General features: G+C 38.3%; 1 protein-coding gene across 1 annotated transcript in view; it reads left to right on the top strand.

Moving 5' to 3' along the window:
- Positions 1-12,209, top strand: part of FBXL17 (F-box and leucine rich repeat protein 17) — a 601,730-nt gene extending 589,521 nt beyond the window's left edge. Inside the window, exon 9 of the mRNA XM_064274712.1 lies at positions 9,437-12,209. Within this exon, the coding sequence (XP_064130782.1) occupies positions 9,437-9,577 (141 nt within the window). The 3' untranslated portion in view covers positions 9,578-12,209. The remainder of the gene's footprint in view (positions 1-9,436) is intronic.
- The last annotated feature ends 7,605 nt before the right edge of the window (positions 12,210-19,814 follow it).

The following is a 19,814-nucleotide window of genomic DNA, read 5'->3' as shown; positions in this document are numbered from 1 at the left end:
AAGAGCATTGCATAGCTAAAAAGAAAAAGGCTGTTTAGTTGTTTACTTGTCTAGCTCATGAACTGATTTCCTTTCTTTCCTGAATATGTGCACATCATATGCATGTGTTACACAGGCTGACACCTCCCAAGTGGGCTTCAGAAGTCCATTTAAATATCACTTCTTTTGAGAGCCCTCTCCAGCCTTTCTGAAGATGGTCAGGTGCCTACTGCGTGCTTCCTACCACAGCAACCTGCACTTCCCCTAGAGAGCACTTAGCATACTTTGGTGTTGCTGGTATAATTGTCCATCTTCCCTGCCAGGTTATAAGCTCCGAGAGGGCAGAGAACCCTGTCTGTTTTTCTTGCCATTCTACCTCCAGGTCATGAAAAAATAGAGCAATGGAAGGAAAAGAGAAGAAAAAGCAATGCCTGTTTGTGCCATGGTAGCAGTTGGCTCTGCCAAAGGGCCTCTTGTTAGTCCTGCAGTTTCATCATGTTTTCATCATGCTCCTGGAGTCTCACGCGACCAAGGCTCCACAACAGAACAACCTCAGGCCAAGTCAGACCTGTTAGAGTTTACATTCCCACAGAACAGCCATTCTGAAGAGAACATAAAGGAATTTGAAATGTATTTATTTGCAAACTGCATTTTTTTAAAAAAAAATGTTAGAAAGAAAGTGTCAGTACACATTTTATTGGGCAGGTGATCAGCTAGGCCCCAGTCTAGCACTTTCTTCACCACGCCACGTTCCCTCTCTGTTGGGACACTGTGATGCAGTGATGCGGTGATGCAGTGCAAAGCCGTTAGTGTTGGGGTCCTGGATTCAGTCCTGGCTGCTGTTTGCTAGCTGTGTGACCCTGTGTGACATACTAATCCTGTCTAAGCCATGGTTCATCTATAATACGAGGGTATTAATGTTTAGATGCCTGGAAAATAGTACATGTTCATTATCCTCCCTGATCCTTAGTGGAATAGGGACCTACTTTTTGCCTTACTGATCACTAGGGTGACAAATTAACACATTATTTTTAAGTATTTTGCCAAAATACACCATGCTAAAGAGAAGGAAAGGGTTTGTCTTCTATCGCATGAGAGCCCAATACTTACAAGTACCATGTTTCTCAGTGAAGGGCAGGAGGCAGTTTTGGTTGGAGACATGTTGCTTATCTAGGATGGTATAATCCGTTGCAGTATTGGCCGTGTGCTCTCCAGGGCAACAAATTCCAAGGACCACTGTGACAGCAAAAATGACCAAAAAATAAAGCCCCTCTGATTTCTATTTACCTCAAGATAGGGGTGAAGGCATATTGACTCATGAAGCCCAAGAAATCCGAGGGGGAAAACAGCTTTAAGCCCGGACACCTGTCCACAGTTCCCTCTGCCACCAGATAACTGACATCAGAAGGGATGTCACAGCCTTTCCAGATCTCCCGTGGGACCCCTCCTGGGCCTGCTACCTCAAGCAGGGTGCTGATGCTACAGGCTAACATGTCAAATCCTCTGAATTGTGTGGAAAGCTTTGGAAACCGACTCACGTTCAGAGACCATTAGCATGTCTGTCAGTGTTACACACTTGGTGTAGTGTGTCATTGATCTCCAATAAAGAAGGCTGCCATCAATTAATCTGAAATGTAACCTCATCATATCCTTAGCACTGCCTGACAGCCACATGGCCAAGCAAAAACTGCTGAACCACCATCATTCTTTGGCCTTCCTGTGCAAAATTGATGTAAATACCAGGGACAGTGTATCTGGGAAGGGTCACTGGGTGATGTCAAATGGAAAGGATGGTAGCACAAAGAGTAACTCAAAGGGTTAAAGGAGTTTGGGGCTGCCAAAAATGCCAAAATTTTAGAGACTGTGACCACTGCAGCCAAAAAAAGATGGGCTCATCACCACAATATCTGATATAGGAGATTTTAGGTGTTTTCTCATGTATTCAGTACATATTCATTGAACAACTCCTATATTAAGGCATTCAACAAATATTTATTGAGCACTTACTATGTGCTAGGCATGTCCTAGGTGCTATGGACTTGGCAGTGAACAAAAAAACCTCTGTGTCATGGGCTCATATGCTAATGGCAGGAATATGCCAGAGAGTGTGTGTAGGACTGAGAACAAAGAGAAGACTAGAACACTCCTTGCTGTCAAGTAACTTATAGTCTTGGAATGATGTAATACATTTCATTGCTGTTTGTATTTTAAATGGTGTTAATGTTTTGTAGGAAAACTTTCTGCATTAAGAAAAAAAGATTTTAAGTGATTTATTATATTCTTAAGTGTTTTAATATACTCAGGTATCAAATATCTCCCCCCCCCACAAGAAACATGTCCAATTTTATGAATCAAAGAAGTAAAAATCACTTCATACAAACAAGTTCTTCAGCAAATTTTATCAGAAATTATATTTTCTGAACAGTAGATATCATTGAGAAGATAGTTCAGGCCTAGGCTTACACTGAATTCTGGAACTTTCTGGGGAGGTGATGAAACAATGTGATAGTCCAGATGATTGGCTAACCCAGACTCTGACACTCTGAAGGTTCTCTTTTCACCCTTCCGTAGTAGCAGCAGCAATAGAATGAAACTATGGTGTGATTTACCTTAATTAGCATACCAATTTGCCTCACATTTTCAAAAAGTGCTAATAGATGTTAACTCAAAATAGATTAAAATGCCAGACAAATTGCTACTACCTTAAAAAGAGCTATAATAATTTTGAAAATGTAAATTATGGTTATGTAGTCTTTGGAGAGAACTATAAAATCCAATCTTTCTTACATTAAAAAAAAACCTGTGGTACATGCTTTTTTCCCTTTAATCACAGTAATTTCTTCAAATGACATGGCTGCATATTTCTTGAGGAAGATACACTGCATTTTTCAAATCTCTTGTGTCATATAGGAGTTGCCATTGATAGTTTTCAGTGAGAGGAAAAGAGATTGAATACAGAAAACCAGGCATCATGGGGAAATAAAAAAAAAAAAAACTTTAATTTTTATATTCCTTTTTTACATTGCATACATTTTGCGAGTTGGAGCAGAGAATGGTTCTTTTCATTCTAGCGAGTGGGGTTGAGCATGACAAAATGTCTGCAGAAATGTGTATGTAGGCGTTACAATTTAAAATGATCTGGACTCTCCTGGTGTCTTACACTAAACTCCTTCTCTAAGGCACCAAAGTACTTAAGTAGCCTATACAAAGAGGTGAGTGTAATTTGTACTTCTGACGGCTAAATGAACATGACTTTCGGATAAAATTTATTGCAGTATGTCACCAAGCGACACTAAAAGTAAAAGACAGAACCTTCTCTAGTGGAAGCTCATGTATTTCCCGTGAATAACTTCTACCCAACAAAGTGGAATATTTATGTTTTCCCCATTGCTTTGTTTCTGGAATTTGCAGAGCGCAGTTAGCAAAAGGATTGTTTAGAAGATACATTATATCCACAGAGGATTACTGGTGCCACTTCTCATATAGCCACACAAAACCAAATTAGTGTCTATCCTTGCCGATAGCCTATGAAAGCCAGAGACGTAACACACCATCATTTATATTCTCAACTCTGGTGTACCTTACTACAGATAAATTGAATTTTGATAAATCAACAGGATATATAAAATATATTAGGGGAGCTGGCAAAATAAATTAGCCCTACCATGGAAGTCTTACTAAGGTGAAAATTACCCTCTAATTTATATACTTCATAAATCCCTCTCTTCATGTAACAAGTTTGCTTAAAGTGAATTGCATACCTCTTCTCGGAAAACAGTTACCATATACAGATATTTTCTCTTTTTAAAAACTAACCCTCCAAAATAAATTGCCTGTCAGCACTAGGTACAATACTTTGTATGGGCCTGTGTGTAGATTGGAAAAGATGAACTGTAGAAGACAGTCCCTGTCTTTATGGGGGATTTAAATATTTTCTTCTATCCATTCTTTCCTCATATATTTTCAGGTGCTTGTTCCTTGAATGTTAAGTGGCTTGGACTACGTTTGCTTTCTTTGTAGTGCAATACAGATTTTCCGAGGGTTTTCTCGAGCCAAATGACTTCAGCTCCCCCTTAGTGAGACCTGCCTATTTACAGTTTGTTTATGGCAGAACGGAAGAGGGTAACCTAAATGAAGCCTGGGGGTCACCAGGTAAAGAAAAGGGAAAATTTCCTGACAGTGAATATTTAAAACCTGGACTGGGTTATTGAGGGAAGTTCTGGAATCTTCTTCTCCAGCGAGCTTTAAGATAGAATAGATTTTTCTTGTACATGAAGTTTTTTTTTTTAAAGGTTATTACTGGCCCTATGATCATTTTATTTTTGAACATTACAACTAATGTTACCAAGGTTTATATCTGAAATATCTTAAAAGTGGAACAACATTGGGTAACACTATAGAGAACTAGTCTCTTGGAACACATCATCTAACTCATGCATTCAATAGCCACTTACTGAATGCTTTCTAGAATAATAAGAGCTACCATTTGGCAGCCTGTTTTTTTTTTTTTTTTTTTTAATGTCAATCACAGTGCAAGGCATATTATTACAATTAATACTTATAAACAATCCTATGACATAAGCACTTTTATCTTGTTTTTACAGTTGAGGAAACCAAATCTTAAGTAAAATAATACCAGGTTTCAAACCTGTTTCTGTTTGACTCCAAAGTCTGTAATAATCACAGTTACCTTGCTTGTTCTTTATTTTATGAACAGCTCAATAGCTTTAAAGACAAAAGACAGTCTCTGATTTCCAGAGGCTTTTCTTCAGGTGGGAGAGAGAGGCAACTGGAGAAATGATTGCAATGTAGGGTGAGAGGGCTTAAATAGAAGACAGACCTTGCAGGGTGCTTTCCATGGGTACACAGAGAAGACATACCTAACACAGCCTTGTGGGAGATAGGCCTCCTTAGAGAAGGCTCCCTGAAGGAGGGGATTCTTGAGCTGAACATGAGTTCAGATAGGAGTTCCTTAGGAAATCATTGGTCTTTGTGACTGGTATGTTAGTGTCTGACTTTGCCTTGCCCCTGGGTTTCTCTTTTTATTTGTAGTTAGTTACTGTTCCTCATTCATTCATTAATATCTATGCCTGCCTTATGGATACAAAAATGATTATAAATTTTGTGTATCTTAAATTAGAGCAGGAAAGACAAATCATCACGCATGAAAAGGACTGGTCAGTGCGGGGGAGAGAGATGCTGATGAAGAGTGAGCTAATTAAATCAGGTGGACACGGGAAAGTGTGTAGGCAACTCTTGACTGGAGGGGGGATGGGAAGATAGAGAGGGAAGATGGCAAAATTGGCACGAAACGAGAGACTGTAAGGGCTGACTCAATAGGGGGAGAGCAAGTGGGAGAAGGGAGTAAGATTTATGTAAACCTACATGTGACAGACTGACTGGAATGGTAAATGTTCACTTGAAGCTTAATAAAAATTAAAAAAAAAAAAATTAGAGCAGGAGAAATGGCCATCAAACAAAGCAATTATAATCTAACTTAAAAATACAATCATAAATACTATGAAGGAAACATACTGGAAGAGTGAACAACCTGTAAGCCTTGCTTGATTTGGGGAGAGGGGCAGAGATGGGGCAGTGATCAAAGTTCCTGGCAGGAATAACATTAAAAGGTAAGAACTCAGGAATGAGTAGGGTATCATTATGGGGAACTGGATTGAGAAGTATTCCAGGCAAAGAGAACAGGATGTGCAAAGACCTGAGGCTAGAAGGAACTTGGGCAACCTGATAAGCTGAAATTTGGCCAGCTGGCTGCATAGTACCAAATACCTGCTAGAGAGAGAGGCAGGGCCAGGCCACACACGGTCTCCTAAGTGTATTGTTACAAGCTGCCTCAACTCAAACAAGACTTAGAGCATAAATTTAAATTTGAAAAATTAAAAATCGTGTAGTTTAAAATCATCTTAAGACCATTACTTCATATTCTCAACTCTGATTTGTTTAACAGTTCTTTTCTATTCAAAATTATTTTCTTCTAGCCTTTGAAAGCAACATTTTATACATCATGTATAGATCAGGAAAAGAATCAGCTGCATGGCCTCCTTGAATTTAGAATAAAAGTTTATTTAGTCACAAACCAGTCTTGGATAGAAAAATGTTCTGACAAAAATTAAGTATTGTCAACACAATGTTGAAATATCAGCTCTCAATAAAACAAGAAAGATGAATACACAGCATAGTTTTCCAGATCACCCAGAAGACACCAAGTCATTCAGAAAAGTGCAGACAACTGAACTTTGTGGCTGTCATACCTCTAAGCTGGCTTTCAAAGAAAACATCAAGGGTTTCATGTTGTTCTAGGTTTTTTCTGGTGATCCTGATCTTTTTCAGTAATGGACACCAAGAGGGAGCTCAAAAATGTGTATCACAAGTACCTTCCTTCAGACTAACTTACGAGGTATAAATGAAATATTGCTGTATTTGAAAATGCCCAAGTATTCAATAAAGATTTTAAATAAAGCTACCTAAAAGTTATGGTTCTTAGGTTAATCATTTATTTATCTAAAGGATGAAGAAAGCTGTCTATGTCTGTGATATGAACTGCAATCAGCTTAAAAATAATTGATAAATTAATCCCTCCACAGCACAGCAATTGTAAAGGTGTTAGTTTTAATTAGGGCTGTCTGATTGCCTTGTCTAATCAAGAATCAAGGTGGTATCTTTGATGGTTAAGGTCTACTGGGGCCATCGCTGACCTGCCAGCCATGTATGTTTTAATTATTGATTCCTCACATTTCAACCCTTTTCACAAAGGGGCTTGAAGTTTGCAATACCTTAACATTTAAAGGGAAGAAAAATAAACATTTTCCCCAACATTTCTATTTGGAATTCTGTGTATCCTCTCTACCATTCTACAATTTTTGTCCTAAAAATGCTGTCAGTTGATGACAAAGTCAAATGCACATTAGAATGCTATCTTATTGCTTCTATACCTCCCACACACTAAACTTTTCAGTGGACATTGTTAAGATCTTGACAAGTTGCAATTATTCAGCTAATAGAAAACATTCGATTTCTTGATATCACATATTTTAAAAGAAATCACTGTGGGTGAATATGTTGTTGTTGTTAGGTGCCGTTGAGTCAGTTCCTAATCATGGCAACTCTGTGTACAACAGAACAAAACACTGCCCCGTCCTGCACCATCCTCACAATCATTGCTATGCTTGAGCCCATTGTTACAGCCATTGTGTCGATCCATCTCATTGAGGGACTTTCTGTTTTTCACTGACCCTCTACTTTACCAAGCATGAAGCCCTTCTCCAGGGACTCATCCCTCCTGATAACATGTCCAAAGTATCTGAGATGAAGTCTTACCATCCTTGCTTCTGAGGAACATTCTGGCCGTACTTCTTCCAAGACAGATTTGTTCTTCTGGCAGTCCATGGTGTATTCAGTATTTTTTGCCAACTCCATAATTCAGAAGCATCAATTCTTCCTCAATCCTCCTTATTCATTGTCCAGCTTTCACATGCATATGAGGCAGTTGGAAACACCGTGACCTTAGTCAGGCACACCTTAGTCCTTAAAGTGATATCTTTGCTTTTTAACACTTTAAAGAGGTCTTTTGCAGCAGATTTGCCGAATGCAATACGTCCTTTGATTTCTTTGTTTTCCTTTAGATGAAGATTTACAGAGCAAATTAGCTTTTCATTAAACAATTAATACACATATTGTTTTGTGACATTGATTGCCAACCCCACGACATGTCAACACTCTCCTCTTCTCCACTTTGGGTTCCCCATTACCAGCTTTCCTGTCCCTTCCTGCCTTCTTGTCCTTGCCCATAGGTTGGTGTGCCCATTTAGTCTCATTTTGTTTTATAGGCCTGTCTAATCTTTGCTGAAGGGTAAACCTCAGAAGTGACTTCAGTACTGAGTTAAAAGGGTGTCTAGGGGCCATACCCTCGGGGTTTGAACAGTCTCTGTCAGACCAGTATATCTCATCTTTTTTGTGAGTTAGAATTTTGTTCTACATTCATCTCCAGCTCTGTCCAAGACCTTCTATTGTGATCCCTGTCAGAGCTGTTAGTGGTGGTAGCCAGGCATCATCTACTTGTGCTGGACTCAGTCTGGTAGAGGCTGTGGTAGTTGTGGTGCGTTAGTCCTTTGGACTGATCTTTCCCTTGTGTCTTTGGTCCCTTGCTCCAGACATAGTGGAACCAGTGGAATATCTTAGATGGCCACTCACAAGCTTTTAAGACCCTAGTGCATCATATGATTTCTTCACTGCTGCTTCCATGGGCATTGATTGTGGATCCAAATAAAATGAAATCTTTTAAAGTTCAGAATTTTCTCCAGTTATCATGATGTTGCTGATTGCTTCAGTTGTAGGGATTTTTGTTTTCTTTATGTTTAAGTGTAATCCATACTGAAGGCTGTAGTCTTTGATCTTTATCAGTAAGTGCCTCAAGTCCTCTTCACTTTCAGCAAGCAAGGTTGTGTCATCTGCATATTGCTGATTCTTAATGAGTCTTCCTCCAATCCTGATGTCACGTTCTTCTTCATATAGTCCGGCTTCTTGGATTATTTGCTCAGCATACAGATTGAATAAGTATGGTGAAACGATACAACCCTGATACCCACCTTTCTTGACTTTAAACCACGCAGTATCCCCTTGTTCTATTTGAATGACTACCTCTTGGTTTAAGTACAGGTTCCTCATGAGCACAATTAAGTGTTCTAGAACTCCCATTCTTCGCAATGTTATTCATAATCTGTTATGATCCACAGTGTTGAATGCCTTAGCATAGTCAATAAAACACAGGTAAACATCTTTCTGGTATTCTTTGCTTTCAGCCAAGATCCATCTGACATTAGCATGGATATCCCTCATTCCACGTCCTCTTCTGAATTCAGCTTGAATTCCTGGCAGTTCCCTGTCAATGGACTGCTACAACTGCTTTTGAATGACCTTCAGCAAAATTTTACTTGTGTGTGATATTAATGATAACCCCCAAAAAATATCCACTGCCATTAAGTCGATTCCGACTCATATGACCCTATAGGACAGAGTAGAACTGCCCCGTAGAGTTTCCAAGGAGCGCCTGGCCGATTCGAACTGCCAACCTCTTGGTTAACAGCCGTAGCACTTAACCACTATACCACCAGCGTTTTGTTTGATAATTTCCACATTCTGTTGGATCACTTTTCCATGGAATGGGTCCAAAAGAGATCTCTTCTAGATGGTTGGCCAGGTAGCTGTCTTCCAAATTTCTTGGCAAAGAGGAGCAATCACCTCATGAGGATGAATATAGTACTCAGAAATCAGGGAGTTAAGACAAAAAGCAACACTTCTTACAAAACATTTTCTCACACTGCTAAGAAGGTACGAGTCCAGGTCCCTGGTGTCATTGTAAGCAGTCTGCAGCATGCCACCGTGAGCAGCTGAGTGGTCTTGGTGGTATCCATGAATGACAGTGGCTCTTCCTTGGTTACAGGTCAATGAAGTGACAGTGGAACAGCTGGTGCAGCAGTACCCCCACATCACCTTCAGCACTGTCCTGCAGGACTGCAAGAGGACCTTGGAGAGGGCCTACCAGATGGGCTGGACCCCCAACATGTCTGCTGCCTCCTCCTAACACTCCTGCCTACGCGTGGGTTGACTCTGATCAGTCAGCAGGGCAGAGAGGAATTGTAGATTAGGGGTGGGTGATCTCTTGGAAAGGTTTTAACTGTCACCTGTCTGCGTGTGTACTCGAGTGTGTATATTTGTGTCTCCTTGGCCTACTGCATAGCATACACACAATTGTTATTTGTTCCCAGGTGAGCAGGTTTGGCTTGGTTTTGTGGGGTTTTTTTCCAAAATTAAAGACTTTAAAAGCCACAGACCTCTTAGTTTAAAGTTTGAAGGCTTATTTCTCTAAAAAAAAAAAAAAAAAGTTTTTTTAATGTAGAATCAAAAAAATTGATGTATTATTTCGAGCTTCCACTTACTGCTTCTTAGAGATACCCAAAAAAGAAGTCAGCCTTCTTTTCTGAAGTGATAGGATTGTGGATTTCTACCGGTTATGACCAGGCACGGATGTTGCACTAATTAGGAGCCTGGAAACCAGAACTTCTTAGAAATTCCAAGCACACGCACATGCAGACACTCGCAGTCTCTCACGTTCGTGCATGCGTGCACCTGCATGCATACACAGACCAGGATGGTTTCTTTCTAGATCGTTTCTTGACAGACAGGCCCTCCTCCAGGCCACTAAGGGAGCATTTTATCCACTGTGTCTGTGCCTGACTCAGTGTTTCCACAGGTGCCCGACTTGCTCTCTGGTGGGTAACTTAGTGACTAGAAAGAATAAAGCCTTTTGTAAATTTTTTGTACGAAGTCAACGATCTAAACTCCCCTGGCCAGCTGACAAAAGTTAATTATGCGTATTCTGCAAATGCATTCTGTTGAGTAATAAACATTTTAGTTGAGTTTTACGTTAACATTGTATTAGCTTTTATTTCACAGATAAAAAAAACTGGTCAGGATATATTTTAATGATATTTGGAGCTAATCTTAGCATTATCCCACACTGAAGCCACCAATGTAATTAATGGTGTGCAGTTAGTAAAAGCAAAAAAAATCTGCAGATCATTTAATTATTTTGTTAATTTTCGTAATTATGAAAGTATATTTTTTAGATTTGGAGGTAGTCACATGAATAGATTAACGAGTGAGATATAAGTAGACAATCCTTCTATTGATTTTGTTTGTCTTGCTTTGCCTTGGGTTTTAGAACAGGTTATTCGGGTATATGCATGTTACCACTTCTTGAATAGTTCTTAGGCGACAACAGAGATCTATTGCTGGCTAACGTATGAGTTAACAAGAAAAAATGGAACACCTGTTCATTAAAATGCTTTTTACACTTGTCAGAAATAAGCATTTCTTTCATTTAATTAAAGATTGCCGGCTTTTGGTGGAGACAGTACCTATCAGTAAATGCATATATGTTTTGATTTCACTCATCTTTACAATTAATTCATAGTAGGGACTCAGGCTCCAATAACCTTTCCTGTGTCTGCATTTATAATAAGACAGCAGGGAGCATTTTTAAGATAAAGAGTGATTATCTTTCACAGTAGAGCTGGAAACAAAACGCTGACTTGTGAACTTGCTATTTGTTATTTGGTCTTTAACAGTTAAACTGAGGTTGGAACTTCATTTTCTGTAAGTCCCAATATTGCTAAAATGATACTAGCTATGAGAAACAAAAGATAGATTTACATTTGAATGTTATTCACTTATTTATAATGACTTCTTTTTTGTAAACAACTGTTTCCTTTGATTATGTCAACATGTTTCTGATGTGGCATTTTTTGTTTTTAATTCAAATCAGTTAGGAAAATCTAGTCAGTAAGTATCAAGGGTATTTTTGCCATAACTGTGTTATTAATTTAATTTGAAGGGAATAAAATTTGTGTAAGAAAAAAGCTCTTCTCCATTAATAACCTGTGTTTCTTCTTGGACATTGAACTGTATGGTTTTCATATTCACCTCCCCACCACTGAAAAATATCTTATTTCCCAATATTTTAACTGGTTTTTAATCCAAAACTAATTTATAAGACAGTATGTATAGTACTAGTAGCTTGAGTGAATAAGCAAAAGTTTAATTTTTATATATGTCACACTATATTTTAAATAGTTAAAAAAAAAGAAAGAAAGACAAAAGATGGGAGCACCATCTCTGATACAGATGGTGCCATTTCAGTTCAAAGTTGTAATAATCTTTGGAGTGTTACAGTTTGGTTGTCAAATGGTTTCGGAAGTGCATAATTGATTTTTTTAAATGTTGCGTTGTCTGAATCTAAAGTATAGCACTATAACATGCTTTAGCTTGGGGGGTTGGGTGGGGGGACTTGCACTTATTCTTTAAAAATGTTGACTAATCCAGAAAGCCTGATGCATCCTAACCTAGAAAACTGCTTTGGTACATTTGTAGAAATCTGTAGAAATATGTATCCAGCCTCAAAGTATTAATCTCAACAAAACAACCAGAAAAGCATCGCCCTGAGTGATCCTGTGATGGGTGTGGAATGTGTTCTCATTAGATGCTTCGAAATGAGGCTTAAAATAATTTTTCTGGGCAATATAGAGTTTCTTTTTTTTTGCTTAGGATGTCATAAATACATGTGAACACACATAATGCAGGGCTTTTCATCCTCTCCAAAATGTCAACAGTATTTTCAGAATAAAGACTATGAAATATATTGCTGTAGTGGAAAATTCTGGTCCTTTGTCTTTAATGTCTTTTTGAGTGGATAAAAAAAATTCACCCGGTTTGTAGTTTCTATATTTCCGTGAATCTTTTGACCTTGCAATGGGTTGCAATAAAAGAGATACAAAACACTGTGTCTTTCGTTTTATTTTAGAGACAATAAACGGCCTCCCTGATGGTGGCTGAGTGTGATGCATGCAGTGGTCGGCGTCCGTGTGTGTTTCACTGCATACTTTATGTAGGTTTGATGAACCCAAAATAGTAAACAAGAGTGGATTCAGGAGGCTCTCATTTGGCTAGTGATTTTTGAGGTAAAATTAAAACCTCAAGGGTTTTTGTGGCAAGTATGCAGAGGGTTTTAAAGTGTATTGTTTAAAATCCCGTTCCCTAAACAATCACTCATTCACTTAGCCATTTATTGAATTATTCAAAAATAAATAAATAAAACATTTATTCAGTAACAACTACGTGACAGGCACTGGGGATTTAAAGATAAATGAAATGTATTCCCACTTTCAAGCTGCTCAGAGCCTATCAAGGAGATATCCCTGAAGACTAGCAATGACAGTGGAGTGTGGTAGATATGATAACGGGCATGACTACAGGGCACACATAGGAGAGCAGCTTTGGGAAGGGAGAGCTTCACAGAGGAGCTTTTACCTGGGGTTAAAGGAGTAGTAGCAATTTACCAAGAGGAAGGGAGGACAACCTGGAAAATGGGGGAAAAAAAGTATGTGCAAAGGCATGAGGGCATGAGACAGGGCCCTTGACGTAACGAAGTCTGAGAAGAGGCTAGCCCTGGTGGCACAGTGATCAAGTGTCGGCTGCTAACTGAAAGGTCGGTGGTCCAAAGCCACCAGCCACTCTGCGGGGAAAAGGATGTTCCTGTAAACATTACAGCCTTGGAAATCCTATGAAGCAGTTCTACTCTGTTCTACTGTCCTAGTGACCTACGGTGTCACTAGGAGTTGGAATCAATTCGACTGCATAGAACAGAAACAACAACATGTGTAGGAACAGGGGAGTCGGGGGGAGACGTTCGGGGGGTGGGGAAACAAGGGCTAATTGTAGAGAACTTCTCATGCCCTGCTAAAGAGTTTGGACTTGTAGGAAAGATCAGATCTGCTAGAAAAGTTTTGCTGTAAATTCTTTCAACAAGTACAAATGTGAAGTTTAAATGCGTGACTTTCACTTCTGGCCATATTATGGTGGGTTGGAGATCTTGAAAGATTTTCTGCTATGTGACATCTAAAACTTCATTAAAACATTAAAAAAAAAAAAAAAAAGTTTAATTGACTGAAGGTGCCTACAAGGAAGCAAAGGAAATATGCTGCAGCCAGGAACAAAGTAGGAACTATGGCCCCTGGGCCAAATATGACCAGCTGAATATTTCTATAAAAAAAAGTTTTAACACAACCGTTTGTTTAGGTATTGTCTATGACGGCTTTGGAGCACTGGTGATACAATGGTTAAGAGATCTCCCGCTAACCAAAAGGTCGGCAGTTCAAATCCATCAGCCACTCCTTGGAAACCCTATAGAGCAGTTTTACTGTTTCATAGGGTCACTATGAGTCAGAATCCACTCAATGGCAATGGGTTTATGGCTGCTGCTTTGCTACAATACAAGAGTTCAGTAGTTGAGATAAAGATCACATGGCCAACAAAGACTTTCCGGTCCTTTACAGAAGTTTGCCAACCTCTGGTCTAGAGGAGTGGCTCTCAAAGTGTGGTCCTCAGACCAATAGCATCAGCATCACCTGGGAACTTGTCAGTAATACAAATTCTTGGACCCCACCCCAGATCTACTGAATCGGAAACCTGAGGGCTAAGGCCCGGCTATCTGGGTTTTACCAAATCCTCCAACTGACTTTGTTGCATGCTAAATTTTTATATCAAGAGAGATAGTCTTGACATTGCCAGAATATTGTAGGCTACGTTTGATCCCCATCACCTAGAATTTCCATAATAAAGGAAGAATGCATAGAAAACTTTGATCTAGTAAATAACGGGGAGTTAATCAGAGTTCACACCTCACATAAAGCTGGGACCCCTGAAAGCTTACACACTTTTTAAGATGGTGAACTAAAGACAAACAAGCAAAAAAAAGCTGAAGAAGCAGACAGCAAGGGAAATCTTCAGCCTTGATTATTCATGAATTTTTTATTAAGGCTCCTGTGAAAATGAATAGCTACTAGCTAACAATCACATGGGTTTAGCACCTGAACCTACACTATTTGCATAGTTTCTATTGCTGGTGATTGTATTTTTAAAAGGATTCATGTCAGTAGTGCTCAATACCTGACAGAAGCAAACAAAAATCATCCCTAGAGGGAGGTACCCTCACTCTAGTCCTCAAAAGAAACTCCACAGATAGAGTCTCAACAAATACAATCTAAAATCACAGAGAACAAAAGGAAGTAATTCAGCATTAGTGCAAGTCAGCAGAAGCAACAAATAATAGACCCACATTCTCAAAGTCTTCAATATTAAATTTTGAGAAACATAAAATAAATTTGGTTTGTATATCTAAAGATATGAAAGTTGTTTAAAACATATTAGAAGAATCTTAAAAAATGAACAGGTAAATTTTAAAAAGAACTAAATAGAATTTTTAGAAATGAAAGCCATAATCATTGAAATTCAAAAAGGGTGATTAAGTAGCACAGGAGATGCAGCTAAAGGAAGAATCCATAAACTGAAAGGTATATCTGAACAAAGTAAAAAGATCATTTTTTTTTTAAATAGAATTTTTTCTAATGTACAGATAATTTCCGTATGGAAGACTTAGAGGTTAAAACACATGGGGTGTATAGTAGAAGGCTTTCTAACATATCTAATTAATCTTGTAGAAGAAATAAAAAGAATAAGGGAAAGGCTAAGTTTAAAGAGATAGTGCAGTTTCTATTTGTGGAAAAGAATGCAAAAATGTTTTAGGAGAGAATATAAGAGGCTCAGTATTGGATGATTTGATGAGTTAATTTTGAGATGTCCACTAAATATCCAAATAACTATGTTGAGTTCAGCGTTGGATATAGGAGTTAATTTCAGAGGAGAGGTATAGGGATAGCATGTAGATAGCACATAGATGGCGTTCTAAGCCATGAGCCTGGATCAGATTATCAAGGGATTAGTTTGGATAGAAAGAGAAGACATCCAAGGACTGTGACTTTGGGCACTCTAACATTTGGAATTCAGTGGAATGAAGCAAGCTCATCAAAGAAAACTGAAAATAAATAACCAGAGAAGTAGAAAGAAAACCAGGAGTGCTCTGTCCTAGAATCAAGTGAGGAAAGTCTCTTGAGGAGAGAGTGTGCTCAAACACTCATATGCTGGTAAGTAATATGAGGGTCAGAATTGGCCTTTGGATTTAGCAACATGGAAATCATCTTTGATAAGAGTGAATTTGAAGAAGTGGTGAGGGCAAAAAACTGATTGAAGTGGGTCAAATACCATGAAGCAAGTATCTAACCTTGATGTCAAAATCACACAATAATAGTTTGAAAAATGAAATTTATATGCCAGTGTCACTCATGGACACAATACAAAAATCCTTTAAACAAAATTTTAGCAAACAAAATGCCCTAGTTGAGTCTAACACATTAATATATTAAAGAGAAATATGTATGATTTTCTCCACAGAGACAATAAAAGCATTCAAAAAAATTCAATATTCATTCATGATAAAAAATGCTTAGCAAACTAAGGTAAAAAGAAACATCCTTACCATGATATAAGAATCCTTCCCAAAACTAGGGAAAAATATCCTTTTACATTGGAACATAATAAACATCCTCTCAGGACACTAGACAAGTATGTTTACCATTATTACAACTTCTGTTTAACCACCACAACAAAAAATTTAATGGCCAGAATGAAAGAAACAAACTGAATATATACAGCTAACAGAAATAACTACATAAAGCACTAGAAAGAATCAACACAAAATTAATAAGAGAGTTTAGCAAGGTAGTTGGATATATTGTGAAAATACAATATTACATTTCTATATACAAACCATGAGTTAGAAAAATGTAATTAAAAAAAATATTTACAAAGCCAACGAATACAAAAGCAGCATGCCTAATATGGGAAACTTTTAAAACTCTGTTGAAAGACATTAAAAAATAAATGTCTAGAGCTAGTATGTTCATGGATAGGAAGACTTAATATACTCAACAATGTTAACTTGGGAGAAAATTCTCCCTGGACCTCTTTCATTTCTGTGCATCTTGTGAGCAGAGGCACTTACTGCCTTTGTTCTATACTGTCTTCAAAAATGTTTGTATGGCAAAGGTGATAGCACCTCCGTCCAAGAAAAGGGCAGGCAAGCTTACTGTCTGTTGTTGTTGCTAGGTGCCGTCGAATCAGTTCTGACTCATAATGACCCTATATACGACAGAAAAAATACTGCCCAGTCCAGCGCCATCCTCACAATTGTTGCTACGCTTGAGCTCATCGTTGCAGCCACTGTATCAATCCATTTCTTTGAAGGTCTTCCTCTCTTTCATTGATCCTCTACTTTACCACGCATGATGTCCTTCTCCAGGGGCTGATGTCTCCTGATAACATGTCCAAAGTACGTGAGACAAAGTCTCTCCACCTTTGCTTCCAAGAAACATTCTTGTTATGCTTCTTCCAAGACACATTTGTTTGTTCTTCTGGCAGTCCATAGTATATTCAATATTCTTTGCCAACACCGTAGTTTAAAGGCAGCAATTCTTCAGTATTCCTTTTTCGTCATCCAGCTTTCCCATGCATATGAAAAACAAAAATGAAGCGATTGAAAATACCATGGCTTTGGGTCAGGTACACCTTAGTTCTTAAGGTGACATCTTTGCTATTTAACACTTCAAAGAGGTCCTTTGCAGCAGATTTGCCCAATGTTTACTGCCTCGTATAAAATATTCAAGTTTCCTAAATTCAAGGTCCCTTTCCTTTAATACAACTCATTGTATTTACAGGTGCCACCCTACACTCTTCGTGTTGCTCTGTGGGAATTAAGGCTCGGGGAACCAGCACAGGAGAATGTTTATACTCTAACTACTGCCATTGCTGTGACAGATGAAGTTCTTTTCTCTGACCCAGGAGTCTTTTATCTTCTGGCAGCATCGATGAAACTGTGGCAGACTAACTTGTCAGCTTGCGGGTACAGTAAAATCTCATACCCTTCACAGTTCTTAACATGATAATTCCCCCCTAATTGATTTATTAACCCACCAGCTTTTTCTTGGAAACACCACGAGGCAGTTCCACTCTGCCCTATAGGTTCACTATGAGTCAGAAATGACTTGGCAGTAACAGGTTTGGTTTTGTTTTGGTAATTTATCTATCTCTTAATATGAGGCAATTCCAAACAAAATCCTAATAGTGTTTTTCATCAAACTCAACAAGCTTATTAATAAATTTATAGAGAGGAACAAAAAGTCAAGCACAGTCAAGTTACATTTAAAGAACAACAAGGTGAGGAAACTTGCCCTACAAGATATCAAGACATTATAAACGACTTTCAGAAAGCCACAGTAATTGAGACAATTTGATAATTATTTAGGGATAAATAAATAAACCAATGGACCAAATTAGACAGCCTCAAAACATACCTAAACAGAATACAGTCATGCATTTCTCAACGTCCACCATACTTTCTATGAAATAGAATGTTAGGAGATTTGGTTGTTTGGGAACACCATATTACAGGCAGTCCCTAAGTTACAAATGTCCAACTTACGGACAATGTGTACTTAAGAACTGACTGCCAAAAAGCCTACTATATTAAAATTTTGAGTTAAATACACCTGGCAACACAACCGCTTTGTATACAAGAGACACGAGATACACGCATTATGTGCAGGAAGCTGTTGTGTTTGCTACATCTGGTTACACCTGCTAAGTCCCATTCTCTGATGGGAATGTTTGAATTCTGTTATAACCTTATGGGACCACAGATGCATATGCGGTCAAATGTTGCCCAAATGAACATTATGTGGCACATGCCTGTATTACAGAGGGACAGCACGTATTACCTAGTAGGGAAAGCATAAAGTAAATGAAAAATGGATCTAGTTAAATTGGTTATTCCCATGGAAAACAAAATTTAACTTAAATTCATACATTTCACTGTGTACAAAAATTAATTATGGATGGACTAATGTTAACAAGCAAAAATCTTAAGATTCATAGAAGAGAACATAAGATAATAAATATCATTAAGACCTCAGGGTAGGAAAAGTTTTCTTAAATAAACATAAAGACAAAAATTGATAAATTTGTCTATATTAAAATTAAGGCCTTCACTTCTTCAGAAGTCACCTCAAAGAGAATACAAAGCTAAGTCACACTAGAAGAAAATATGTGTAACACAGATAGCCAAAAAATAGTAAGTATTCAGAAGATATGTGGTGTGATGAATTACTTAGTATGGCCTTTCTCGCCATGGTCTTGTAACTCCCAACCAGGTGATTGGCGGAGGCTGTGCAAATAACATAATTGTGGCCCACCAACAGGATTGGTCAGTTTTGCCTTAAAAGAAAGCCAATGGCAGAGCAGAAAGGAGAGCCTGCCACCACCAAGAAGGGAGAGACTGCCAGGAAAGACCTGCAGGAGACTGTACAGTGGGCTTCCCAGTCCACAGAGCAAGAAAGTTGAGTGCCTTTGGGCAGTGTCTGAGGGCCAGGGAGAAGGCTACACCTGACGCACGAATTCTGAACTTGCCAGCCTCCTCAACCACGTAAGTCTTTTCCTTTATTCAGTTTGTGAGTTCTGTGAGACGTTGTAGCGAATTAGGGAACCCAAAGACAGGAGGGAGAGTACTGAGGGGAGAGGGAGAAGTTGATGTTAGAGATGATGGAGCGGTACAGCAGCTTGGAAAAGTTAGACATTTGGGACATCTTTAAACTCTGCTTCGTAGGAACCAGATTTGTGCTGAACCTTATAGAAGAAATTATTCATTTAATACATAAAGAATTTCGATGAATTAATTAAATAACAATTTCCCCTCCAAAGAAAACCCAAAAGCAAAAAAGTCGTGAACATAAAAGAGGAAACATGAATAGCCAATAAACACATGAAAAATCCTTAAATACTATCTTCAAATAAATGCAAAATTTAGAACACAAAATACATACCCAATAAAAAAAAAATAGATTGGCAAAAAGCAGAAATTCCTCCTTACCAAGTTTTGGCAAAGGTTACAGTACAATAGGAACACTTATATACTGCTGGTGGAAGTTGGAAAGAGCCTGGCATTATCTCATACAGGTAATCTAAACTTGAACGTACGGCACTTCCCTTCATAGATGTGTATTTAGGAGAAATTCTTACACATGTGAACCAGGAGATATGCACAAGAATGTGCATAGCAGCATTGCTCAGAAAAACAAAAAGAAAAACAAAAAAAGTGATATCGCATTTAATGAGTCCGTACAAGTGAACAGGTAGTACCTATCTCAATATAAACAAATCTTAGAAACACCGTTGAATGAAAAAGCAAGCCACAGAAGAATATACGAAGCTTTACAACACTTATCAAGCTCAAAAACAAACAAAATTAAATAATCTATTATGTAAGGACATAAATATATTTAGAAAAAAAGGCAAAAGAGTGATTTCAAAATTTC

This window comes from Loxodonta africana, chromosome 2, assembly GCF_030014295.1.
Source record: "Loxodonta africana isolate mLoxAfr1 chromosome 2, mLoxAfr1.hap2, whole genome shotgun sequence".
In the NCBI taxonomy this organism is placed as follows: Eukaryota; Metazoa; Chordata; class Mammalia; order Proboscidea; family Elephantidae; genus Loxodonta; species Loxodonta africana.
Note: the sequence above shows the minus strand (reverse complement) of the source record. Positions and strands in the feature narration are given on the sequence as shown.